The sequence below is a fragment of the Oncorhynchus mykiss genome, chromosome 30, assembly GCF_013265735.2.
Source record: "Oncorhynchus mykiss isolate Arlee chromosome 30, USDA_OmykA_1.1, whole genome shotgun sequence".
NCBI lineage: Eukaryota > Metazoa > Chordata > Actinopteri > Salmoniformes > Salmonidae > Oncorhynchus > Oncorhynchus mykiss.
This window is the reverse complement of record NC_050570.1, coordinates 45,927,920-45,954,978: the sequence shown is the minus strand read 5'-3', so window position 1 is coordinate 45,954,978 and position 27,059 is coordinate 45,927,920. Positions and strand designations below refer to the sequence as shown.

Sequence of the window (27,059 nt, the reverse complement as noted above, 5' to 3'; positions counted from 1 at the left end):
CATTTAGAGTCAGCACAGGGATATGTGTTATGAATTCAGAAGCAGCTAAAGACATTATTGAGCTAATATGGCAGGTTTGAAAGCCAATTCCTTTTTCTATTTCAGATAAATCACTTTGTTAGTTCTTGGCTGTCTTCCCCTACTGGAAAGTAATTAAATCAAAGTTGGAGAGATTGATGGCAGGGAAAGACCATGCAGACACATCACTTTGACTACAATGAGACTCCACTGTGACTGCACTGTTATAGCCCTGCAGGATATGGTATGTTTTGTAGAGGAAGATTCAAAAAGGTCATGTGCTTGTATTTCTTCTGTGCAATTTGGCTACGTTGTGCAGTAGGGAATTTCCCATCCTATATTTGAGTGACACAATATAGCTGCTAAATGTGAAAGATGAGAGATAATTGTAACTTGATTATTATGATTTTTTATATCCTTTTTTGCAAATGTCCAGCCGGCAATTTCTCCACATATCTGGCTAATGTCGCTATCAGGGATGTCTATGCCTTCTGGTTCCATTCCAATACAATTCAATTCACATTAGTTATATTTTGCTTTGTCCTCATTGGCTGATTCTGCCACATGCTCATTGTTTGACACCTCCAGCAGAGATAGAGGAACACATCACTGCTTAGTGAGTGAACACATCACAGCAGGGCAAGAGGACACATTTGAAGGTCGCTCTTGTCTTAGAGAAAACACCCTGATCATCACCCTATTTAGAATCAGAGAAAATACCTAAACTCAACTTCTTGTTTTGTGCAGTCTAAGCATAATCACATTCAACTATCAGATTAATTGTGTGTCTGATGGAAAGAGTGTTTGAACTGTTCAAGCCTGTCCAATGCAATGCCCCCACAGCACATAGAGTAGCACTCTCTCTAAATATAGCTGCAGCTCAACACTCACACAGATGAAGGCCCTACACTAAAACAGGGAATACAGATTACACAGATACCCACACACACTGTACACTCATTCAAATGTATATACAGTGCCTTGCGAAAGTATTCGGCCCCCTTGAACTTTGCGACCTTTTGCCACATTTCAGGCTTCAAACATAAAGATATAAAACTGTATTTTTTTGTGAAGAATCAACAACAAGTGGGACACAATCATGAAGTGGAACGACATTTATTGGATATTTCAAACTTTTTTAACAAATCAAAAACGGAAAAATTGGGCATGCAAAATGATTCAGCCCCCTTAAGTTAATACTTTGTAGCGCCACCTTTTGCTGCGATTACAGCTGTAAGTCGCTTGGGGTATGTCTCTATCAGTTTTGCACATCGAGAGACACATTTTTTCCCATTCCTCCTTGCAAAACAGCTCGAGCTCAGTGAGGTTGGATGGAGAGCATTTGTGAACAGCAGTTTTCAGTTCTTTCCACAGATTCTCGATTGGATTCAGGTCTGGACTTTGACTTGGCCATTCTAACACCTGGATATGTTTATTTTTGAACCATTCCATTGTAGATTTTGCTTTATGTTTTGGATCATTGTCTTTTTGGAAGACAAATCTCCGTCCCAGTCTCAGGTCTTTTGCAGACTCCATCAGGTTTTCTTCCAGAATGGTCCTGTTTTTGGCTCCATCCATCTACCCATCAATTTTAAACCATCTTCCCTGTCCCTGCTGAAGAAAAGCAGGCCCAAACCATGATGCTGCCACCACCATGTTTGACAGTGGGGATGGTGTGTTCAGCTGTGTTGCTTTTACGCCAAACATAACATTTTGCATTGTTGCCAAAAAGTACAATTTTGGTTTCATCTGACCAGAGCACCTTCTTCCACATGTTTGGTGTGTCTCCCAGGTGGCTTGTGGCAAACTTTAAACGACACTTTTTATGGATATCTTTAAGAAATGGCTTTCTTCTTGCCACTCTTCCATAAAGGCCAGATTTGTGCAATATACGACTGATTGTTGTCCTATGGACAGAGTCTCCCACCTCAGCTGTAGATCTCTGCAGTTCATCCAGAGTGATCATGGGCCTCTTGGCTGCATCTCTGATCAGTCTTCTCCTTGTATGAGCTGAAAGTTTAGAGGGACTGCCAGGTCTTGGTAGATTTGCAGTGGTCTGATACTCCTTCCATTTCAATATTATTGCTTGCACAGTGCTCCTTGGGATGTTTAAAGCTTGGGAAATCTTTTTGTATCCAAATCCGGCTTTAAACTTCTTCACAACAGTATCTCGGACCTGCCTGGTGTGTTCCTTGTTCTTCATGATGCTCTCTGCGCTTTTAACGGACCTCTGAGACTATCACAGTGCAGGTGCATTTATACGGAGACTTGATTACACACAGGTGGATTGTATTTATCATCATTAGTCATTTAGGTCAACATTGGATCATTCAGAGATCCTCACTGAAATTCTGGAGAGAGTTTGCTGCACTGAAAGTAAAGGGGCTGAATAAATTTGCACGCCCAATTTTTCAGTTTTTGATTTGTTAAAAAAGTTTGAAATATCCAATAAATGTCGTTCCACTTCATGATTGTGTCCCACTTGTTGTTGATTCTTCACAAAAAAATACAGTTTTATATCTTTATGTTTGAAGCCTGAAATGTGGCAAAAGGTCGCAAAGTTCAAGGGGGCCGAATACTTTCGCAAGGCACTGTATGTATATAGGCACGTAGCATATACATATAGAGATGTGACTATAATAAAGCAATAAGGCATGAGGGGGTGTGGTATATGGCCAATATACCACGGCTAAGGGCTGTTCTTAGGCACGACGCATCGCGGAGATATAGCTATAAAGACACACAACCCATGTTGTTATAACATTTTCAATATATGCAGAGAGATATCTGGTGCATAAGAGCTTAAAAACATAGGCCTATAGACATATTAGTGACACTAATGTTTTTGTTGTGTGACATATCTGAGGTTAAAAAAACATGGCTGCAGACTAAATATTTAAATGAGACCAATTTATATGTCAGATACAACAGTGCTGTGTATTACTGAACATGTGACTAACAGCGAGGGAGAAGTTTGACACTGCTATTCTGAGATAATTAGTTTACCTAAACTAGCTAAATGAATTACCCCTTTATTTATAAGGGCCTGTGGAGAGCTAGAATGCTTTTGTCATTAAACTCTCCTCAGGTTCATGTTTTTCATATTTAAACGGGTCTTGGTCTCATCACGGTAGTGCTGAGCAATTAGTGATTTTTGAGGTCGGTTTTGTCACACCCTGATCTGTTTCACCTGTCTTTGTGCTTGTCTCCACCCCCCTCCAGGTGTAGCCCATCTTCCCATCATCCCCCGATTCTGACCATTCTGCCTGCCCTGACCCCGAGACTGCCTGCCATCCTGTACCTGCCTGACTCTGACCTGATCACGGAGCTCTGCCTGCCCTCGACCTGCCCTTTGCCTGCCCCGTGTTTCTAATAACTGATCTGATAACTGGGGCGGCAAGTTCAAACCCCTGTTCTGAAAAGGTACAAGTCTGTTGTTCTGCCCCTGAACAGGCAGTTAACCCACTGTTCCTAGGCCGTCATTGAAAATAAGAATTTGTTCTTAACTGACTTACCTAGTTAAATACAGGTAAATTAAATAAATCCGTCTGCATGTGGGTCATGTCATGATAGGTTTGGTTTCGGTTCAATTATGGGAAAAAATTATCAAGGTTTTCTTTTCTTTCTTTTTTTACATTAAATGCATTATGAAATAATGACAAAAATTATTTTAGAGCTTTTTAATGAAAATTGCCAAAACATTTCAAATATTCCATTGTCTCTGTCAGGTCCACATTGGGTAGACATTGGGTAGACAAAAGACGAAATTGCTATGAAATAATAAAATATTTCAGATGTGTACACTATCGTTCAAAAGTTTGGGATCACATCGAAATGCCCTTGTTTTTGAAAGAAAAGCTATTTTTTTGTCTATTAAAATAACATCAAATTGATCAGAAATACAGTGTAGACATTGTTAATGTTGTAAAGTACTATTGTAGCGGGAAACGGCATATTTTTTATAGAATATCTACATAGGGGTACAGAGGCCCATTATCAGCAACCATCACTCCGGTGTTCCAATGGCACGTTGTGTTGGCTAATCCAAGTTTCTCATTTTATAAGGCTAATTGATCATTAGAAAACTATTTTGCAATTATGTTAGCACAGCTGAAAACGGTTGTCCTGATTAAAGAAGCAATAAAACTGGCCTTCCCTGGACTAGTTGAGTATCTGGAGCATCAGCATTTGTGGGTTCGATTACAGGCTCAAAATGGCCAGAAAAAAATGACTTTCTTCTGAAACTTGTCAGCCAATTCCTGTTCTGAGAAATTAAGGCTATTCCATGCGAAAAATTGCCAAGAAACTGAAGATCTCGCACAACGCTGTGCACTACTCCCTTCACAGAACAGCGCAAACTGGCTCTAATCAGAATAGAAAGAGGAGTGGGAGGCCCCAGTACACAACTGAGCAAGAGGATAAGTTAATTTGAGTGTCTAGTTTGAGAAACAGACACCTCACAAGTCCTCAACTGGCAGCTTCATTAAATAGTACCCGCAAAACACCAATCTCATTGTCAACAGTGAAGAGGCAACTCCGGGATGCTGGCCTTCTAGGCAGAGTTCCTCTGTCCAGTGTCTGTGTTCTTTTGCCCATCTTAATCTATTCCTTTTATTGACCAGTCTGAGATACAGCTTTTTCTCTGCAACTCTGCCTAGAAGGCTGTCACGACTTCTGCCGAAGTCAATGCCTCTCCTTGTTCGGGCGGTGTTCGGCAGGCGACGTCGCCGGTCTTCTAGCCATCGCCGATCCATTTTTCATTTTCCATGTGTTTTGTCTCGTTTTCTCCTACACCTGGTTCTCATTTCCTTCATTATATGTTGTGTATTTAACCCTCTGTTCCCCCCATGTCTTTGTGTGGTATTGTTTTTTGTAAGTGCACATTTTGCTTGACTGGTGCGCGTCGGGTTATTGTGCCCATACTTTGTATTTCTTATGCCGTTGGTTTTGCTATTAAACTGCTTCGGCTATTATCAAGTTCTGCTCTCCTGCGTTTGACTTCCCTGCCACCAGATATGCACCCCTTACAAAGGCCAGCATCCCGGAGTTGCCTCATCACTGTTGACGTTGAGACTGGTGTTTTGTGGGCACTATTTAATGAAGCTAAACTGCAGGATAATGTTAAAGTTGTATTATTTTAAGATCCAATACATAATATTGTACACTTATCATAATTAGATTTTATTCCAGAGAGTCCAGATAAGTTATCTAGATCTTCAATGAGACATTGCAGGGATCTAGCTTGCGGACTTAATATAAAAGTTGAGTCATCAACGTACATGGACACCTTTGTTTTTAAGCCTTGGATTTCTAATCCTCTAATGTTGTTATTGGATCTGATTTTAATAGCTAGCATTTCGATGGCCATAATGAATAGATATGGTGACAGCGGACAGCCTTGTTTAACTCCTCTTGACAATTCAAAACTCTCTGAGAAGTAGCCATTATTTACTATTTTACATCTGGGGTTAACGTTAACGTCATTAGCTAAGTCAGCCAAGTTCTTCTTTGCAAATTGCAGAGATAGCGCTAGCTATTTAACACTTCTAGAATATTGGAATATATTGTGAATTACTAGCTAGCTAGATAATGCGTGTTTAATTTGTATTCTTACTGTATTTAAATTTACAGTAACCAACTGTGTCTATGGCGCAAGAAAACGTTAATGATTATAAAAGTATTAATTTGTCTCAAAACAAGGGTTTAGCTGTCCTAAAGTTAATTAAGTACATTTCCAAGAAGAAATCCTAAAGCATTATTTTCAAGAATCGCATTTCTTCTTCACTTTTATCTTAGGAAACTTAGGAAAAATCTTAAGAACATTTCCAATACCTTAACTGAGGAATAGCAACTTTGCTTAACTTTCTTCTTAACTCTACAGTTAAGGAAAAAATGGCAGTTAAGAAGAAATTTCTTCTTAAGGAGGCTTTGTGAATCCGGCCCCTGGCCTCCACAATCCCCCGACCTCAACCCAGTTGAGATGGTTTGGGATGATTAGGACCGCAGAGTGAAGGAAAAGTAGCCAAGAAGTGCTCAGCATATGTGGGAACTCCTTCAAGACTGTTGGAAAAGCATTCCAGGTAAAGCTGATGAGAGAATGCCAACAGCGTGCAAAGCTGTCATCAAGACAAAGGGTGGCTATTTGAAAAATCTCAAATATTAAATATATTTGGATTTGTTTAACACTTTTTTGGTTACTACAAGATTCCATGTGTGTTATTTCAAAGTGTTGATGTCTTCACTATTATTCTACAATGAAAAAATAGTAAAAAAATAAAGAAAAACCCTTGAATGAGTAGGTGTTCTAAAACTTTTGACCGGTAGTGTATATTACTTCATTTTATTTGATGACATTCTAAATTTTTATTCCTTAAAGTCATCATCTCATCTCTGATTAGGCAGTAGCAGCCTGCCTGCCAGCCAGCCAGACAATGTTATCTCTGTGCTCCCCATACTGCACTGTCTTTAGTCATCCTATTTAGCTAGGCTAGCCTGCCTAAGTGTGCTGCAGAGTTGTCTGACGAAATCATTAGACTAGTTCCTCAAAGTAGATTAGGCATACTTTAACAAACTGTCTCTATCCATCTCTCGTCGTTGTGTTGTTTACATTCCTCTCTCAAAAATTAAATAAACTCAGCAAAAAAAGAAACGTCCTCTCACTGTCAACTGGGTTTATTTTCAGCAAACTTAACGTGTAAATATTTGTATGAACATAACAAGATTCAACAACTGAGACATAAACAGAACAAGTTCCACAGACATGTGACTAACAGAAATTGAATAACGTGTCCCTGAACAAAGTGAAAATCAAAATCAAAAGTAACAGCCAGTATCTGGTGTGGCCACCAGCTGTATTAAGTAATGCAGTGCATCTCCTCCTCATGGACTGCACCAGATTTGACAGTTCTTGCTGTGAGATGTTACCCCACTCTTCCACAAAGGCACCTGCAAGTTCCCGGACATTTCTGGGGGGAATGGCCCTAGTTCTCACCCTCCGATCCAACAGGTCCCAGACGTGCTCAATGGGATTGAGATCCAGGCTCTTCGCTGGCCATGGCAGAACACTGGCATTCCTGTCTTGCAGGAAAGCACGCACAGAACAAGCAGTATGGCTGGTGGCATTGTCATGCTGGAGGGTAATGTCAGGATGAGCCTGAAGCAAGGGTACCACATAAGGGAGGAGGATGTCTTCCCTGTAACGCACATCGTTGAGATTGCCTGCAATGACAACAAGCTCAGTCCGATGATGCTGTGACACACTGCCCCAGACCATGATGGACCCTTCACTTCCAAATCGATCCCGCTCCAGAGTACAGGCCTCGGTGTAACGCTCATTCCTTCGATGATAAACGTGAATCCGACCATCAGCCTTGGTGAGACAAAACCGCGAGTCGTCAATGAAGAGCACTTTTGCCAGTCCTGTCTGGTCCAGCGACGGTGGGTTTGTGCCCATTGGTGACGTGGGCCTACAAGCCCTCAGTCCAGCCTCTCTCAGCCTATTGCGGACAGTCTGAGCACTGATGGAGGGTTTGTGCGTTCCTGGTGTAACTCGGGCAGTTGTTGTTGCCATCCTGTACCGGTCTCGCAGGTGTGATGTTCGGATGTACCGATCCTGTCTGTAAGCTGTTAGTGTCTTAACGACCGTCCCACAGGTGCATGTTCATTAATTGTTTATGGTTCATTGAACAAGCATGGGAAACAGTGTTTAAAACCTTTACATTGAAGATCTGTGAAGTTATTTGGATTTATATAAATTATCTTTGAAAGACAGGGTCTTTTCTGAGTTCATGTCGTGAGCTGCTAATTTTATTATACCTTTGAAATAGGCACATTCTTCTCCTCTACCCTGCAACTCCTTGGTGTACAATATATCTGTTTTCTGTCGATTTACCTGGTAAAGTAATGGTTAATAAACAACTCTAAGTGGGGGGTCAAAAAGTTATATTTGGAATTTTCCTGAATTCTGTTTTCTCTGTGTTATTTGTCCTGGTTTTGGATTTTTTTGTTCCATTTTTTTTACTCTGAATATTACAATTACTCATAGAGAATAAAACAAATGTGTGTCCATATCAATGCTTAAATCACATCAGAAGATTTTAGTGTATTTTCCCTTCCCTTCTAGCAAGAGAGGAATGTGAAGGTCTAGCAACGTTTCTAATGTTAGACCTACTGCTGCAGCACAGCGTTTGCAAAACAATCACCAACCAATGATACAAATAATCCTGATATCCAGTAGTTCTGTCAGGTAGGAGTACTTTGCAGTTAACATTTAATTGAGGAGGTTTTTGGGGAAAGTCTGTATACTCACAAGATGGCTAAATAACGAGTGATAGACAAACGTGCACACCAAACAGACAGACGGGCAATATTGCTGGAAATTAATTAGCAGATATTGTGTTACGTTTGGTTTTTAAAACTTCTTATGGCTGCAGGGGCAGTATTGAGTAGCTTGGATGAATAAGGTGCCCAGAGTAAACGGCCTGCTCCTCAGTCCCAGTTGCTAATATATGCATATTATCATTAGTATTGGATAGAAACCACTCTGAAGTTTCTAAAACTGTTTGAATGATGTCTGTGAGTATAACAGAACTCATATGGCAGGCAAAAACCTGAGAAGAAATCCAAACAGGAAGTGGGAAATCTGAGGTTGGTCGATTTTCAACCCAGCCCCTATTGAATACACATATATTGTTCAAGTTGCACTTCTTAGGGCTTCCACTAGATGTCAACCGTCTTTAAAAACTTGAATGAGGCTTCTACTGTGATGTGGGGCCGGATGAGAGCGCTTTGAGTCAGTGGTCTGGCAGAGAGCCAGGTCCTGGTCATTTCACATGAGAGCGACCTGCGTTCCATGGCTTTTCTACAGACAATGGAATTCTCCAGTTGGAACGTTATTGAAGATTTATGATAAAAACATCCTAAAGATTGATTCTATACTTAGTTTGAAATGTTTCTACGACCTGTAATATAACTTTAACTTTTCGTCCGATGTTCGGCTGGACCTGCACGAGCGTTTGGATTTGTGTAGTAAACGCCCTAACAAAAGTAGCTACTTGGACATAAATAATGGACATTATCGAACAAATCAAACATTTATTGTTGAACTAGGATTCCTGGGGGTGCATTCTGATGAAGATCACCAAAGGTAAGGGAATATTTATAATGTAATTTCTGATTTCTGTTGACTCCAACATGGCGGATAAAAAATAATAATTCTGCGCGCCGTTCTCAGATTATTGCTTTCTCCGTAAAGCTTTTTGGAAATCTGACACAGCGGTTGCATTAAGGAGAGGTATATCTATAATTTCATGTGTAACACTTGTATTTTCAACATTTATGATGAGTATTTCTGTAAAATTGATGTGGCTATGCAAAATCACTGGATGTTTTTGGAACTACTGAACGTAACGGGGCAATGTAAACTCAGATTTTTTATATAAATATGAACTTTATCAAACAAAACGTACATGTATTGTGTAACATGAAGTCCTATGAGTGTCATCTGATGAAGATCATCAAAGTTTAGTGATTAATTTTATCTCTATTTGTGCTTTTTGTGACTCCTATCTTTGGCTGGAAAAATGGCTGTGTTTTTCTGTGGCTTGGTGGTGACCTAACATAATCGTTTGTGGTGCTTTCGCTGTAAAGCCTATTTGAAATCGGACACTGTGGCGGGATTAACAACAAGATTACCTTTAAAACGGTATAAAATACATGTATGTTTGAGGAATTTTAATGATGAGACTTCTGTTGTTTTGAATTTGGCGCCCTGCACTTTCACTGGCTGTTCGAGTCATATCGATTCCGTTAACGGGATTGTAGCCCTAAATTAAGCCAGTAGTGGCTAACCAGGGGTGGGATAATGTCAATATGGCTTTTATTGGATAGTAGCAGGGACAGTCTGCGATGGAACACATGAAAAAATGCATGTAGTGTACTTTCAGAATTGATTGGCGAGCTAGGTACTGGTAGCTCTCGATCTTCCTCAAACCTAATGGCAGAAATCCACCCAGCACGTTGTGGGCGTTGAAACAACAAAACCCCATTCATTTTCAATGTAGGGAAGCCAAGTGGGCAGGAACCGTTGTGTGATACAAGCATGGCGAGGGAGCATAAACAGGGCGGGACCAAAGTTGGGAAAATATGAACTTTTTTTGCGTACTCGTTGCTGTTGACCAATCGAGGCTCACTATAGTTTCCAGCCCCGATTGGCTGTTGATGCCTACCTTGCCTGCTTGCTAGCACCGACATGAGGGTGAAGCTAGTTTTGCTATCCGTATAGTGGATAGCAAAACTAGGCTTAAAAGTGTTTCCTTTGGCTTGTACGACATTGCAGGTGACTGCCGACTTACTGATCTACAAAGGACCTTGCATCAAAAATAACTACTTATTATTATTTGTAGATAAGTCAGTCACAATTTACCCATGATACATTGCGGTTTTGATTCTCTCCAACACGGACCATCTCTGTCCAAGCCGGACAGAACAGGTGCAATTGATTATGATCATTGTTGTTAATTACCAGGTTTCTGCTCTGAACTAGGTTGAATATTTGCATATCCCTTTCCTGCAGTGAAATTACATATTTTTCATAATTAATGAACTTACGTTGTTTATACCTGCTGAAAATCCAGTGTTTCTTTGTCAAACAGTTTTGCTATAAGTCAATATTCTGTGATGTACTGTATATAAAGTGTAATATTGGGATACAAACACAAAATGTAATACATTTCAACTCTATATCTGACATGGTACAGGTGCAAACCATGGTTGTGAGGTGTATACTTTTGTTTTAGAGTAGATTTATTTAAGACTACCAAGAAAGTGTTCTGTGTTAACCTTTTACTGCAGTGGGCTAAATCAGGGTAACGAAAACTACAACTCCCTTCAGCCCTTTCTCTCGTGAATTATTTGACTTCTCTCTAGAGAAATGGTGTGCTGGGCCGAACTAGATGGAATTCAAGTAATTTGCCGACGTCGGTCAATTAGTTGTTTAATATCCAAAAAATGAAGTCTTGGTTAATCGCTCAGCGCTTCATCACAGTCTCAATACACTTCAGTCTTGGTATAAGTGTTCTGGTCCAGTGGTGGCTGGAATGGAATAAATGGAACGGTATGAATGGAAACCCTGTGTTTGATACCTTTCAATTAATTCCATTTCAAACATTACAATGAGCTTGTCCTCCTATATCTCTGCCCACCAGTCTCCTCTGTCATGTTCTAATAATGCCAGTCCATACTACCAGTGCAGTTATGACATTATTATGACATCCTTATAAAGACCTGTATGCACTGTTGGAGGCAGGGACAGTTATGGACAGAAAGTGGTTGTGTAAGGTCGTTTAGTTCACTGCTAGTAGTTTAGTTGCAGTTTGTGGGAGTCATAGTTTGGGGTGGTTATCGGTTGTAGAGGATGTGTAGAGATTCACAGGAGGGGGAATGCTATCTAGTTTAATCTGTAATTTTCTCGTATCCTGTCACACTCCTCCAACAATCTTAAATCCTGATTCTTGTCATGTTGAAAACCTCCCCATTCCATCACATCTTGCACAGAACACAGATTTTGCTGAGTAATCTTTCCGCTACGCTGTTGTGTTTGTTTATCTACAAGTTGTACATTACAAAAACGGAACATAATATGTTAACTCTCCAATTAAAATACTAAGATGGGAGAGGGCCCATAAATAAAGAGGATCGGATGTCAACATAGGATGTAGATTCTCCTACACCACCGGGCATATAAGAGATGCCCATTTAGACATTACTACAAGGCCATAGATGACCACACATACAGTACCAGTCAAAGGTTTGGACACACCTACTCATTCAGGGGGTATTATTTTTTAATATGTTCTACATTGTAGAATAATAGTGAAGAAATCAAAACTACATAATACATATGGGATGATGTAGTAAGCAGAAATGTGTTAAACAAATCAAAATAGATTTTAGATTCTTCAAAGTAGCCACCCTTTGCCTTGATGACAGCTTTGCATACTCAGCATTCTCTCAACCTGCTTCATGAGGAACGCTTTTCAAACAGTCTTGAAGGAGTTCCCACATATACTGAGCACTTGATGGCTGCTTTTCCTTCACTCTGAGGTCCAACTCATCCCAAACCATCTCATTTGGGTTGAGGTCGGGGGATTATGGAGGCCAGGTCATCTGATGCAGCACTCCATCACTCTCCTTCTTGGTCAAATAGCCCTTACACAGCCTGGAGGTGTGTTGGGTCATTGTCCTGTTGAAAAACGTGTGATAGTCCCACTAAGCGCAAACCAGATGGGATGGCATATCGCTGCAGAATGCTGGGTTAGCCATGCTGATTAAGTGTGCCTTGAATTCTAAATAAATCACTGACAGTGTCACCAGCAAAGCACCCCCACGCCATCATACCTCACATGCAGAGATCCACACATGCAGAGATCATCCATTCGCTTACTCTGCGTCTCACAAAGACACGGCGGTTGTAACCAAAAATCTCAAACTTGGACTCATCCGACGGTCTGATGACAGATTTCTACCGGTCTAATGTCCATTGCTAGTGTTTCTTGGCCCAAGTAAGTCTCTTCTTATTATTGGTGTCCTTTATTAGTGGTTTCTTTGCAGCAATTTGACCATGAAGTCCTGATTCATGTAATCTCCTCTGAATGTGTGTATGTTACAGTGATGTTGAGGTGTGTATGTTACTCTAACTCTGTGAAGCATTTATTTGGGCTGCAATTTCTGAGGATGATAACTCTAATGAACTTATCCTCTGCAGCAGAGGTAACTCTGGGTCTTCCATTTTTGTGGCGGTCCTCATGAGAGTTCTCTAGGTCTACTGTTCATAGTGAATCTGCGTACTTTCCTGTGTTTTCCTCTTAGTAAGGGAATTTAGTAAGGGGTATTCATGTAGGCTATTTCCCTCTGTTGTAAAATGTCCACTGTGTGCTGTCAGTCTGTAATACCATCTATGTCCCTCTCAGCAGCTCTGACACTCTAGGCCCAGCAACAATATGCAGTGCACTCTGAAAGGGCGAGGGAAGAAGGGAGACCAATGCCAGTGGACACACCTTGTGAATGGCGTAGCAGTGAAGACGTTTGTTTGTCCTCTCGTGTACTTTTGTATTTTTTGTATATATATTTCAATTTATTCTCAATATCTTTTCGATTTTTAATTCGATTATACCTTCCGGTAACCTGCCTTACCCAATGTGATACAGAATCGCTATTATTTTAAATTTTAGAACACATACAAGAACCTCCAGAAGCTAACCAGCTAATTAGCTACAAGCTATTTAGTCATTGTTAGCCACTGCTAACGGCTTTTACCTTCTGCACAGATACCAGCCCTGCTTTTAGCCTGGATAAAACTCGCTAGTCTACCAGTATCGGACTGTCTCTCCACAACAACACCGGATTCCTGCCGTAATCCCTGAACCACTACTTCTGATCTTCACAGCTAGCTTGCAGCTAGCTAGCTCACAGCTTGCAGCTAGCTAGCTCACACTCACCTTGCACTCACCATGGTACCCAGTACCGAAGCTATCCCTGAGGCCCACCTCCCGGCCTACTCAGCTGTTCACCCGAACCCAACTCATACACGGCTAGAGCCCAATACTCCACCGGATCCTTACATGTAAACTCTGGACCTTGGCATCGGATCACCGCTGCTACCGATTGGATATAGTGGCTAACGCCACTGCCACGAAGCTAGCACAAGTTAGCCATGAGCCAGGCACATCTCCCGGTTAGCAAACTAAATTCCACAATACCTCTTTCGCCATCTGGCTTGGATTCTCTGTCAATGCGGCGCACTCCGCCGCACCACCACGACTGGTCTGCTGACGAATACTCCATCTGCTGTGCCTTCATCCGGCCTCCGTCGGAGCAGATGCTCCTACCTAGCCCAGGAATACTAACTTTAAACGCCGTGTCGCTAGCGTAGTGGTGGCTTCCCTGTTCCATCTACTGTTGCCCCCTGGACACTATGATCACTTGGCTACATAGCTGATGCCTGCTGGACTGTCCATTAATCACGGTACTCCATTCTGTTTATATATTTGTTTACATGTCGGCCCCAGCCGCGAACTCAGGCTCTGTGTGTAGTTAATCCGACCCTCTCTGCTTAGTCATCGCCATATTACCTGCTGTTGTTGTGTTAGCTGATTAGCTGTTGTTGTCTCACCTGTTGTTTTAGCTAGCGCTCCCAATCAACACCTGCGATTACTTTATGCCTCGCTGTATGTCTCTCTCAAATGTCAATATGCCTTGTATACTGTTGTTCAGCTAGTTATCATTGTTTTAATTTACAATGGAGCCCCTAGTTCCACTCTTCATACCTCTGATACCTCCTTTGTCCCACCTCCCACACATGCAGTGACCTCACCCATTACAACCAGCATGTCCAGAGATACAACCTATCTTATCATCACCCAGTGCCTGGGCTTACCTCCGCTGTACCCACACTCCACCATACCCCTGTCTGCGCATTATGCCCTGAATATACTCTCCCACGCCCAGAAATTTGCTCCTTTTATTCTTTGTCCACAACGCTCTAGGCGACCAGTTTTGATAGCCTTTAGCCGCACCCTCATCCTACTCCTCCCCTGTTCCGCGGGTGATGTGGAGGTAAACCCAGGCCCTGCATGTCCCCAGGCACCCTCATTTGTTGACTTCTGTGATCGAAAAAGCCTTGGTTTCATGCATGTCATCAGAAGCCTCCTCCCTAAGTTTGTTTTACTCACTGCTTTAACACACTCTGCCAACCCTGATGTCCTTGCTGTGTCTGAATCCTGGCTTAGGAAGGCCACCAAAAATTCTGAGATTTCCATACCCAACTATAACATTTTCCGTCAAGATAGAACTGCCAAAGGGGGAGGAGTTGCAGTCTACTGCAGAGATAGCCTGCAAAGTAATGTCATACTTTCCAGGTCCATACCCAAACAGTTCGAACTTCTAATTTTAAAAATGTATCTCTCCAGAAATAAGTCTCTCACTGTTGCCGCCTGCTACCGACCCCCCTCAGCTCCCAGCTGAGCCCTGGACACCATTTGTGAATTGATCGCCCCCCATCTAGCTTCAGAGTTTGTTCTGTTAGGTGACCTAAACTGGGATATGCTTAACACCCCGGCAGTCCTACAATCTAAGCTAGATGCCCTCAATCTCACACAAATCATCAAGGAACCCAGCAGGTACAACGCTAAATCTGTAAACAAGGGCACTGTCATAGACGTTATCCTGACCAACTGGCCCTCCAAATACACCTGCGCTGTCTTCAATCAGGATCTCAGCGATCACTGCCTCATTGCCTGTATCCGCTATGGGTCCGCAGTCAAACGACCACCCCTAATCACTGTCAAACGCTCCCTAAAACTTTTCTGCGAGCAGGCCTTGCTAATCCACCTGGTCCGGGTATCCTGGAAGGATATTGACCTCATCCCGTCAGTTGAGGATGCCTGGTCATTCTTTAAAAGTAACTTCCTCACCATCTTAGATAAGCATGCTCCGTTCTAAAAATGCAGAACTAAGAACAGATATAGCCCCTGGTTCACTCCAGACCTGACTGCCCTCGACCAGCACAAAAACATCCTGTGGTGGACTGCAATAGCATTGAATAGTCACTGCGATATGCAACTGTTCAGGGAAGTCAAGAACCAATACACGCAGTCAGTCAGGAAAGCAAAGGCCAGCTTTTTCAAGCAGAAATTTGCATCCTGTAGCTCTAACTCCAAAAAGTTCTGGGACACTGTAAAGTCCATGGAGAACAAGAGCACCTCCTCCCAGCTGCCCATTGCACTGAGGCTAGGTAACACGGTCATAAATCCATGATAATCGAAAACTTCAACAAGCATTTCTCAACGGCTGGCCTTGCCCTCCTCCTGGCTACTCCAACCTCGGCCAACAGCTCCGCTGTTACAGACCTATATCCATCCTACCCTGCCTATCTAAGGTCTTCGAAAGCCAAGTCAACAAACAGATCAATGACCATCTCGAATCCCACCGTACCTTCTCCGCTGTGCAATCTGGTTTTCGAGCCGGTCATGGGTGCACCTCAACCACGCTCATGGTACTAAACGATATAATAACCGCCATCGATAAAAGACAGTACTGTGCAGCCGTCTTCATCGACCTTGCCAAGGCTTTCGACTCTGTCAATCACCATATTCTTATCGACAGACTCAGTAGCCTCGGTTTTTCTAATGACTGCCTTGCCTGGTTCACCAACTACTTTGCAGACAGAGTTCAGTGTGTCAAATCGGAGAGCATGTTGTCCGGTCCTCTGGCAGTCTTTATTGTAGATAGGCCACAGGGTTCAATTCTCAGGCCGACTCTTTTCTCTGTATATATCAATGATGTTGCTCTTGCTGCGGGCAATTCCCTGATCCACCTCTACGCAGACGACACCATTCTGTATACTTCTGGCCCTTCCTTGGACACTGTGCTATCTAACCTCCAAACGAGCTTCAATGCCATACAACACTCCTTCAGTGGCCTCCAACTGCTCTTAAAAGCTAGTAAAACCAAATGCATGCTTTTCAACCGTTCGCTGCCTGCACGCGCACGCCCGACTAGCATCACCACCCTGGATGGTTCCGACCTAGAATATGTGGACATCTATAAGTACCTTGGTGTCTGGCTAGACTGTAAACTCTCCTTCCAGACTCATATCAAACATCTCCAATCCAAAATCAAATCTAGAATCAGCTTTCTATTTCGCAAACAAAGCCTCCTTCACTCACGCCGCCAAACTTACCCTAGTAAAACTGACTATCCTACAGATCCTCGACTTCGGTGATGTCATCTACAAAATAGCTTCCAATACTCTTCTCAGCAAACTGGATGCAGTTTATCACAGTGCCATCCGTTTTGTTACTAAAGCACCTTCTACCACCCACCACTGCAACCTGTGTGCTCTAATCGACTGGCCCTCGCTACATATTCGTCGCCAGACCCACTGGCTCCAAGTCATCTACAAGTCCATGCTAGGTAAAGCTCCGCCTTATCTCAGTTCACTGGTCACGATGGCAACACCCAGCACGCACTCCAGCAGGTGTATCTCACTGATCATCCCTAAAGCCAACACTTCATTTGGCCGCCTTTCCTTCCATTTCTTGGCTTCCTGTGACTGGAACGAATTGCAAAAATCGTTGAAGTTGGAGACTTTTATCTCCCCCACCAACTTTAAACATCTGCTATCTGAGCAGCTAACCAATCGCTGCAGCTGTACATAGTCCATCGGTAAATAGCCCTCATCCCCATACTGTTTTTATTTATTTACTTTTCTGCTCTTTTGCACACCGGTATCTCTACCTGCACATGACCATCTGATCATTTATCACTCCAGTGTTAATCTGCTAAATTGTAATTATTCGCCTACCTCCTCATGCCTTTTGAACACAATGTATGTAGACTCTTTTTTTTCTCTTTTTTTTCTACTGTGTTATTGACTTGTTTATTGTTTACTCCATGTGTAACTCTGTGTTGTCTGTTCACACTGCTATGCTTTATCTTGGCCAGGTCGCAGTTGTAAATGAGAACTTGTTCTCAACTAGCCTACCTGGTTAAATAAAGGTTAAATAAAAATGTATTTAAAAAATAAATTACTAAAAATGTATCATCAGATGCCTTGGCTCAGTACAGAGATGCACATTCTCCCTCTCACTCAGGCATAGATTTCAAAGCATCTCAATGCCTGTAATGCAAGTACGTCGACTGAAATGATAACAAATAAACAAGTCTGTCGACTGAAATTATAACAAATAAACAAGTCTATTGCCTGAAACGAACTGCTGAATCCAGTACACTTATGTACAAAAGCTAATCATTGCCTTGACATTTAATGGCAAGAAGGAGTAGAATACTATCTTAAAGAATGACATTTTGGTTATTTTCATAGTTAAAGATAGCATATTCTATACTGTCTTGGAATTCCATTGGGGCCATTATACTAGAGCACTATAGGGGGAAATATTTGGTTCACCCAAAAATGCCTTGTCATATAACTTAGCAGTGCATAGGGCCCGGGAATTTGTGATAGACACCTCTGGTGGAGATGTTTAAAAAGAACACAACAGCTCTAGTCAGACTTTCACAAATTGCACCTCTGGTCGTGTCTGTGTGCCCACGGTGCCCTGGCTGGATGCAAACCCTGCTGACAAATCAAAGCTGTCTTGTTGTAGATAGGCCTATCTTTCAACAAAGAATCCACTGAGAATGGAAAGGTGATCCTTGTTTCAGTTTTCATTTTCAGTTTTCAGTCCTTATTCTCAAACCACAGAGGGGTATTGCCAGTAGTGTCAACATCAACCAATGGAATAGGCTTTGATTTGCAAATCTCATGCTATTTTGCCCCACCTATATTACAATTTTGCCTGGAGCTATGTAAATTCAATGGGCAAGTTTAGATCTCCATAACATTTAATGGTTTAAAACTAGGGAAGACAGGAGAAGAGCTTCAATCAGCATTAGTGATGGGCCTACATGCCAAGGTGCGTTGCATAACTTGACAGTTGACCAGCTCTAAATGGTGCTCCATCCTGTGATTATAATCCAGAGATATAGAGTATTTCCAATAGCAATTTGGCACCACAGTGGCACCAGTCTCTATCAGCAGGCCAGGCAGGGCATAGCTAACCTACATAATGCAGCAGAAAGGTGTTGTTTGTTCAAGTTGAGCGTAGCATATATACCTGCAGCACTCCAGGAACAGGGTTGCTTACCCCTGCTTTAAGTTGTCGCTGGACAACATTGAGGAAATTTAGGGCACAAAGAAATGGCCATAAGTGATTTTTTGGGGTCCTTTTAAGTTTTATAGTTAATTTCCTGCAATTGTTTGTTCTACCATTCTAACTCTCAACAGTAAATTGACCCTGACTGAGTTCCCCAAAAAATATTTGTATTTGGAAATTGATCCATGGGCATAAAAAAGGGGGTTGCTCAACCATGATCTAGATAGCGCAAAAATAGCTTTCCAATACAAGAAAGCACAGATTATATTCTGGACTCCCAAAACTGCCATATGCTATATAGCCTAATAAAAAGACACCCGCGATGTCGAGGTCGTGCTATGGACAAGGACGCATGTGTGCGCTGCTGTGATATGCTTTTCACAAAATTATTATTATTATAGATATCCTATAAAAGGTTTAAATTGCCATTTTAAGCATTCTGTCGGCTAAAGGGCATGTAAAATCCAGGATTAGTTTTAACCGATTCACTCAGCTAATGCAGTGGCTAGCTGTAGAGGCCGATAGCTTCCTAGCTCTGACTGTAGGCTGATTATACAAGACAGATAAATTGTTTATGCGAACCGTAAAAAACGGGAGCCTATCAAACTGAATGCCAGGGCGTAAAAAACATTCTGCATCGAAATAGTTGAGCCGACGTCGAATTTGACATTCAGATACCATGTTGCTGCATTGTTTTATTTTGACAAGGAGATATTGAACAAAAGAGAAAATATCTTACCCGGGCCGCCATATTCGCGTTTGGTGGTGTTCAGAGGTGCAGCTCTGAATGGTAATTCATACGGCAGTCGGAAGCACTGCCAGTAGGACTGTATCCTACCTATCTAGCTACGCAGGAGGAACCAACGCTACACACACTGCACGACTGACGAGTACAACGCATTCAGTTTTGATTGGCCGAATTCAGAGGAAGCCCTCGATGGACGTTCTTCTTCCTCGTCAATGATCTCGTGCAATGAACGTTCCTCACGTTGCACGATTGATGGATAGGCTGGCAATCTTATGGAATGGCTTCCCTCCTGATCCCATGTGTGTGTCCCCTCCCACTCTCACACACTCTTATCCATGTAGCCTAACCTCTGTTTAATGTTGAGTATTCGCAATACAATTATTTTGTTATTAAACCAAGCTAAACGCCACATTGTATGTAGCCTAGCTTACCAGTAAATAATATGGGCTAACCAATTACGCACACAATATAGCTATTGGAGTTTATAGATTAACATTGTGATCTGCAATTGTGAGTAAGCAGCTAGAATCTAGATCCTAAACTGTGCTGGGTGTGTGGTATCTTGCGAAGGTCCTTTCAGGCCTGCAGACAGCGCCTCTACATTAGTCAGGACCAGGGACAGCGGCCCTCACACTAACAAATAGCTAGCTGCTCATTCAGCACCACCAACCGTGGACAGCTCATCCTAACCCTTCCACCACTTCAGAAAAGGCCATTCCGCACTGCAGTTTCCCACCCCGCTGCAGATTAGATGTTTGTTAGTGTGAAGGCCGCTGTCCCTGGTCCTGCCTACTGTAGAGGCTCTGTCTGCAGTGCTGAAAGGAGCGCCTTCGCAAGATACCACACACCCAGCACAGTTTAGGATCTAGATTCTAACAATGCGCACCCAGTGTTTTTAAGGGGGGTTCCCTTTGAGCGAGACAAGGCGCAAAATTGCTAATCTTAATCACATAGTAAATCGCTATTTGGAAGGCAAGGTGATTTGCCGATCTGTGATTCTCCGCAGTTCGACTGCAATCTCAAGTCAGCCTGCCATGGATAGTGGAGGCTACCTCAGCAGCCTCACAGCAGACATGGCTATAGTTTGGCAGACATATTAAGCGACCTAATCCTCTCTTATCCAACATTCCACCCAGCCAATCAGAGGGAACGGTGAAGCTATTTCCATTACGGTACTTAGATACAGTATCTATCCTCTCAGATCTCCAAGCTGCAGGTTGCTCAGCATTCCTGATGATGGGCCACAACTCTCTACTTCCTCGTTGTGGCTAGACTGGGTAGTGCAGGCTCATGGGAAGTTATGTTTACATTTTTTTACAGGGATGGCTTCCATGACCTACAGATGAAGGGAAGATGTTTCCCCTCATATTGTTTATACAATGCTTTATATGGCTAGGAGGTGGAAAGTATTTGGCCTGTCTGCAATATAGTTGTATAGTGTGTGGACAGGATTGGTGTATCCAATACAGTGAAAATTCCACCAAGTCTAAGATGGAGGTCTTACTTCCTCAATGTTCAACATTCATTCACACGATCAGACACAATGAAACAGAACATTTAATAAAGACTTGCAAATTTATTTTTTATATAAAGTAAATGTAACAGTTCATCAAATTCTTCTCACTCACATACATAGTCACACATCCACATACATTAGTCACAGATTGCCTCATCTTCCCTCTAATAACACTATTTTGACATGATTTGTTCAACAAAGTTGCACACAATATGATTCACAAATGAAAAGGGGAAAACATTTAATAACCCCATTAACTTTGTATTGTACAAACGTGTTGTCTTGTTTGTGTTGCAAGTGAAAACATGGCACATAGTTATGACTTAGTCAAAGAGAAGAGGATGCAAGGTGAACTTCACCCCTCTGTTCCATTCCAAACAGGCTGAGTTTCCCATTCCAAACTGGCTGGGTGTTCCATTCCAAACATTTGTTTCCTTTCCTCTGTTCTTTGCGACTTGCCCTTGCTGAGTTGAATGGACTGAATAGATGAAAACAAAATGGTGGAAACTCCACCTGGCAGTCACTATCTCTGTTGCTTTACACAATATATAAGTCCAAGTATAGAAGTTTCACTGCTTGTCATTTCCACTACATTTCTACTCATCAGTATTATTGGCCAGTTTACACATGTGCATTTTCATGGAAGGCCTATCGATAGAGTTTGCAAAATATCCAGATGTCAATATTTTACCATTTACTGTAACTATCTGAAATTGTAAAGATAATAATTACACACATTCAGATGTGGTTGGAGCTATAAACATTAATAGCAATGAAAAGTGAGCAATATTCAAATTTTCATTTACTAGCATCAATTTAGATGCAGCAAAACCTCAGTGAATTCTTTTATTTTCTTTTCAGTAACTATTTCAAGCACATGGAAGTGTAAATTACAGTATTGTATGAGAATAAGCACTGAACCCATACCACACAACTCGGTTCAACAGCAAAGAAAATGTCTTGATAATTATAATTCCAATTTTATCTGAAAGGTATACATCAGCTATCTACTGTTCAATCCCTCCCAAACACATCACACAGGAAGAACTGTTGGTAATATCAATGGAAGTTTCAATTGAGCGCTACGTAGCCAAGTCAGTGGAGATTCTGAAATGGACAGATAATTCATATTTCTCTTGTTACATGTTGCCATTGGTAGAACACAAGTCACTGGCTCTGTCATCTCCAACATACATACACAGTAATATAATAATAACTAATGAAATGTATAGGATGATTGCATGAAGAAGTCTTTCTTGTTCTGCATGATGATCCAAGACTTGCCTTGTTGTTTTTATAAATCATAATTTTCAGAACGATATGGCACAACCTTGCAGCAGGTGGGATTTCATCAAAATGAAGACTTAATCAGTAATCATGATTTCATAATTATTTAAGGTAAGGGCAGCATTGCAGAATACTGCTCTGTCTAAAATAATGTGGGGTATGTCTAAAATGGCATCCTATTCCCTATGTAGTACACTACTTTTGGCCATAGCAGCCCATTACATAGGAAATAAGGCGCCATTTAGGACTTTGTCGTGGTGTGCGAACACAAAGCAGCATGCTAGGAACCCATAGAAGCACACATGCATGTCAACACAAGTCGTTACATAAATAACCATCAGTGGGGAGGAAAGAGTCTCTTTATTAAGGGAGATGACTGAATGGAGAATCCATTTTGTTCTGACCTCAATGGAAACCAAGGAGGTGGACACATCATATGAAGTGCCACAATAATAGTCTCCTGTAGTTCTCGACTAGCGTTGTTTCAGTGCAATGGAAGTCAATCAACTCAGCAGTATGTTCTACTGGTATTCCATATCACTTTCTTTGACGAGGACTAGCCTCCTCTCCATACCAAAACACAAATCAGGACTTTGGTGGGTGATGAGGTTTGGTAATGTTACCCTCTTATCTGTAAATGGTGAAATAAAACCAGGCATGCTTGTTGTGGGAAGAAGTGCAATGTTGTGGGGGAAGACTTGGGCAGGGCTATTGTTGGTGGTGAGGTAGGGGGAATTGGCAATTGTGTGGGGGACATTAGGAAATCAAGACGTGTGAAGACGTGATGTCCTGAGTGGACACGTGATGACATGGGACGTGGTCTCATGCGTAGTGGAATCCTCATGTTTCTTGTTCCCCCACATTGCTTGTTGAATCCACACGGATCCTCTCTTTAGCTTTGCTTTTGGTTGCTTTGATGACTCTCTTATAGTTTATTAGTTTTTCCCCCCTAAGTATGTACAGTACATGAGCAGACTACTACAGTGAAGTTATCTGGTGTTTTCACTGTCTGTGTTAATATTTAGGGTCATTGAGGATGCCAATGCAGCTTAGAGAGTGGGAAAAGGGTTGCAGAGGCCTCACAACTTATGAAGTTCCTAAAGTGATTCTCTTGACTCTGAATCTGGACACAAAATGTATCTGTCTTTTACTCAGCCATTCTTCTTTTTACTCAAGTCATTGACATTTGATTACCTGTTTTGGGTTTATGAGGGGTCATCATTTTCTATCATTGTAATCTTGACAGGTTTGGCTGCTATTGAAGTAATATGTAATATGTGTCCAGCCCCAGACCACGCTGCATCTGTGTTATCAAATGTCCTGAAGGCAGTGTTTTAATGTTCACTCAACATAAAGGTTATCAGTAATTGTATCTGTGTGATTGTCTGTAAGTACTATAATGCCCAAATATTGTTAACATGATATATGACACCAGAGCCTCCTAATTGGTCATTATGGGCCTCCAGTTAAACCAATTTCCTCCTAATTGAAGATGGGAATACCAGACAACGGTCCTGTTTTTTCTGTAGTCGTGCGTGCCACCCTGACCCTATCCACATCCCACCCGTCCCACTTCTCCCCTGTTCCTCCCTTTACCATTCTCCCATGGTTCCTCTTATCGGTCGAGGCCTATCAACAACCTTGTCTTCTCTTCCTCCTTCTTGCTCTCGTTTTTGAGGTCGGCAAACACCTGGGTGAAGTAGTGTGGGTCGGAGTTGATCTTCAGCATCTTGCCACTCATGCGGTTGATGATTTCCAGGCAGCGATCCCAGAAGGCCTCCTTCTCAGCCTCAACCAGGAAGGGCTTGAGCGGGTAGGAGATCTCGTTGCCCATGTAGGAGTAGGACAGGTAGAGGCAGGTGAGCAGAGAGGCTTGCAGCTCCCGCTCGCTGGCCACCTCGGAGGAGACCACATCGCGGCACAGCATGTAGAGGAAGACCACGTTGGCTGGGGTGATGAAGCCCTGGTCCTGCCAGCCCTGGAGAAGGAGGGAGCGGTCCACGCTTCGCAACCACAGCACCGGGTCGGTAGGCGACAGACGCTTCAGCCGGTAGCAGCGCCGGCACAGGAACTCACCCAGGCTACGCATTAGCTCGCTGGTGGAGGCCTGGACAATCACCCGCTTGGGCGTGCCCGCGTTCGTTGCCTGGCCCCCCTTGGAACCAGTCAACGGGTTCTTCTTAGCGGTGGCAGCAACGTTGGAGACGGTCTTGGAGGTGGGGATGGTGGCAGCTATGGTGGGTTCCTGCGTGGTGAAAGAGGACAAGTTGGCGCAGGACTGGGATTTCTTCAGCTTCTGGCTGTTGGTGATGGTGTGCTCAGTGCTGACCTTCTGCCCGTCGTCTGGTGGGAGCTTTTTGGAACCTTTCCGTTTGGCCGATACCGCCACAATGCGTTTCCATGGCAACACACTTATGAGGGACTGGCGCTTGAGGCTCTTGGCGTCCTTGGAGTTTTTGCTGTTCTGGACTGCCGTGTAGTGGCCCACAGTGGCCGGGCCATCTTCGAACAGGGCCGCTTTCCGGTAGCTAGGGGAGAGGGACAGTACGGTACCCATGGTTCCTCTGGGAGAGAGAGTTATGGAGGGGAGGAAGAGTTGGCTCTCTTCTCTGGGGGATCTGATAAAAGTGTTTTTAACGGGAAGAACCAAAGATTCCTGTTCTCTGAGAAGAGAAATGATACCTGTCAATAAACAGACGAGAAAGTCAATTACAAAGTAGTATGCTACAGCTTTTTGTGCATGGTAAACATTTGGTACTTGGGTGAAAATTGTATTGAAAATCAGCTGTACATTGATTTCTGAATGCATTTCCAATGGTTAGTAAAACAACAACTGTGGATCTTGGAAAATGCTGGGGTAAAGTATTTTATGATCAAATTCCTTTACAGCTTGGTTTGAATGAATGAATGAGTTCCTTATATGTGTGTTAATTAAGCTATGAATAATTATCACGTTTATTAAATAGCCTATGTTTATAGGAGATTCATAGTTGCATGTTTTTTTTTGTTAGTCACAGATAAATGAATAGACCTTGGGCTATATAACACCTCTTAGACAGTTAATTCATAACGGCCAAATCTCGCAGCATTCGCTATACAGTTTTGATATAAGGATTTGTTACATCTTAATTTCAATCGTGATGTTAATATCATTTATAAAATGGATTATGCCCAATATCTCTAATTTCGAATGCAAATTCAAATTAATCTTACCAGGCCAAACATTAGATCGTTAATATGAATTTTATATAAGGTGTGAGATAAGGCAACGGAAGCATGATAAAGAAATGTGCGCAAGCATCCATTTTAGCTTCAAAATGGAAGCCTTGAATGAAAACACCATCCCCTTTAACACAATACAGCTTTGATAAGGATATAGATGTTATATTTGTTGATGTTACATATTTTTTATTTGTGATATTGATAAATGTTGTTTATTTATAACACATGACATGGAGATGTAGAAATGCAAGCAAAAAAATGCAAGCAAAAAACGGGCACTGTAATTTTAAAATGGTTCCATAATCGTGTCCAATAAAGACAAATACAGTGCAATGATAAAGAAACCGAATATACTGTATTGTTTATAGCATGTTGATTAAATCACTTGATAATGATGGTGACACAAACTGCAGAATAACAACTGCTCATAACGCCACCATGTCTTACCTTCAAATCAGTAGAGTCTTCTGGTATAATCCATACAGAATCACGGCCTGTATAACCTTTCCTTTTAGTACATTCTTGAGTATCTTGTTATGATTGTGATTAACCGTTAGGCCTAATAGTTTTTTTTCACACCGAGCTGCGGCCACTAGCACAAGCGCTGTCCACGGTCCTGGGGCATCGAGGGGGGAGCAATACAAGGCGCTACGGAACTGAAAGCTCTACGAATGAACGTTTCCCGGTACTTGTTGTGTCTATGTGCGGTGTCTCAATCTTCAGCTAAGAATAATGGAATATTCTCTTTCTCATAGAGGGTAATACCGGTACACAGCAGATGCGAAATGTATTGCCAACACTCGCTATTAGAATAAAAATGTATTCCATTGAAGAGCAAAAATCAATAGCACGGCTGTTATCTCAGTCCACGCGACGAAGCAGACAGAGGGGGGTATCTCTCTCAAACACGCCGTGGGGAAAGTCGAGAAAGAATAAAAGGAAGACGTAAACATAGAAAAGAAAACGATCAAATGTCTACTACAGCAAACCAGCATAAATCTCGACGCTTTGATGCAGGCATCTGCAGATATTCGGGTTGGCTGTGAAACTGATATGCAGCCATCCTATTGGTCCGCGCTGTATGCTGCTGTTTCTGCTATGTCGCTCTTGCAATAGTAGCGCTAGAGATGGTCTTGTCTGTGGATGTGTGGGTAGCCAACCGCTGGGTGCTCGGTCCATGGTGCTGAATCCGCTCTCCAGAGGTGCTTCACTCCACTGACAACCAATACAGCTACGCCATACAAACTAGTTGGATACACTCCTGTAAACTCAAACCTCATTGGCAGATCAAGATTTATCCGTTGGTCTATATCTTTTAGATAAACATGCATTTGTAACTGAATCTGATGGTGAAATTTTGCCTAGTGCATCTCTGATGGACAGTGTTTTTTTTTACAATGCTGAATAGCCTACACTTGGAATCGAGTGTTTAATCAAAATTATAATTTAGATATTGTCCCCATTACAAGAGAATAAAGAGCACCATACATCATAATTTAGGACATTAGCCTTTCCCTTTCATCTCTCCAATGCATGCTAAATTCTGGAATAATGT

General features: G+C 42.2%; 2 protein-coding genes across 4 annotated transcripts in view; both read right to left on the bottom strand.

Annotated features, from left to right (window-relative positions):
* LOC110521932 (vesicle-fusing ATPase) overlaps nucleotides 1-19,736 on the bottom strand; it is a 45,077-nt gene extending 25,341 nt beyond the window's left edge. The window contains exon 1 of one of the 3 annotated variants that reach the window (XM_021599907.2): nucleotides 19,471-19,736. In XM_021599907.2, the coding sequence (XP_021455582.1) occupies nucleotides 19,471-19,482 (12 nt within the window). In that variant the 5' untranslated portion in view covers nucleotides 19,483-19,736. The remainder of the gene's footprint in view (nucleotides 1-19,470) is intronic. The other 2 variants (XM_021599906.2, XM_021599908.2) reach the window with 2 other exon arrangements.
* A 1,298-nt stretch (nucleotides 19,737-21,034) lies between these two features.
* Nucleotides 21,035-26,700, bottom strand: LOC110521931 (cyclin-dependent kinase 5 activator 1). Its single transcript, XM_021599905.2, has 2 exons — nucleotides 25,952-26,700; nucleotides 21,035-24,964 (listed from the first exon to the last, which is right to left on the bottom strand). The coding sequence occupies exon 2, from the start codon at nucleotides 24,837-24,839 to the stop codon at nucleotides 23,898-23,900; it is 942 nt and encodes a 313-aa protein (XP_021455580.1). The 5' UTR covers nucleotides 24,840-24,964; nucleotides 25,952-26,700; the 3' UTR covers nucleotides 21,035-23,897.
* Nucleotides 26,701-27,059: the final 359 nt, after the last annotated feature.

Coding starts and splice junctions, on each gene's coding strand:
- LOC110521931 (XM_021599905.2), bottom strand. CDS start 24,839: ATGGGTACCGTACTGTCCCTCTCCCCTAGCTACCGGAAAGCGGCCCTG.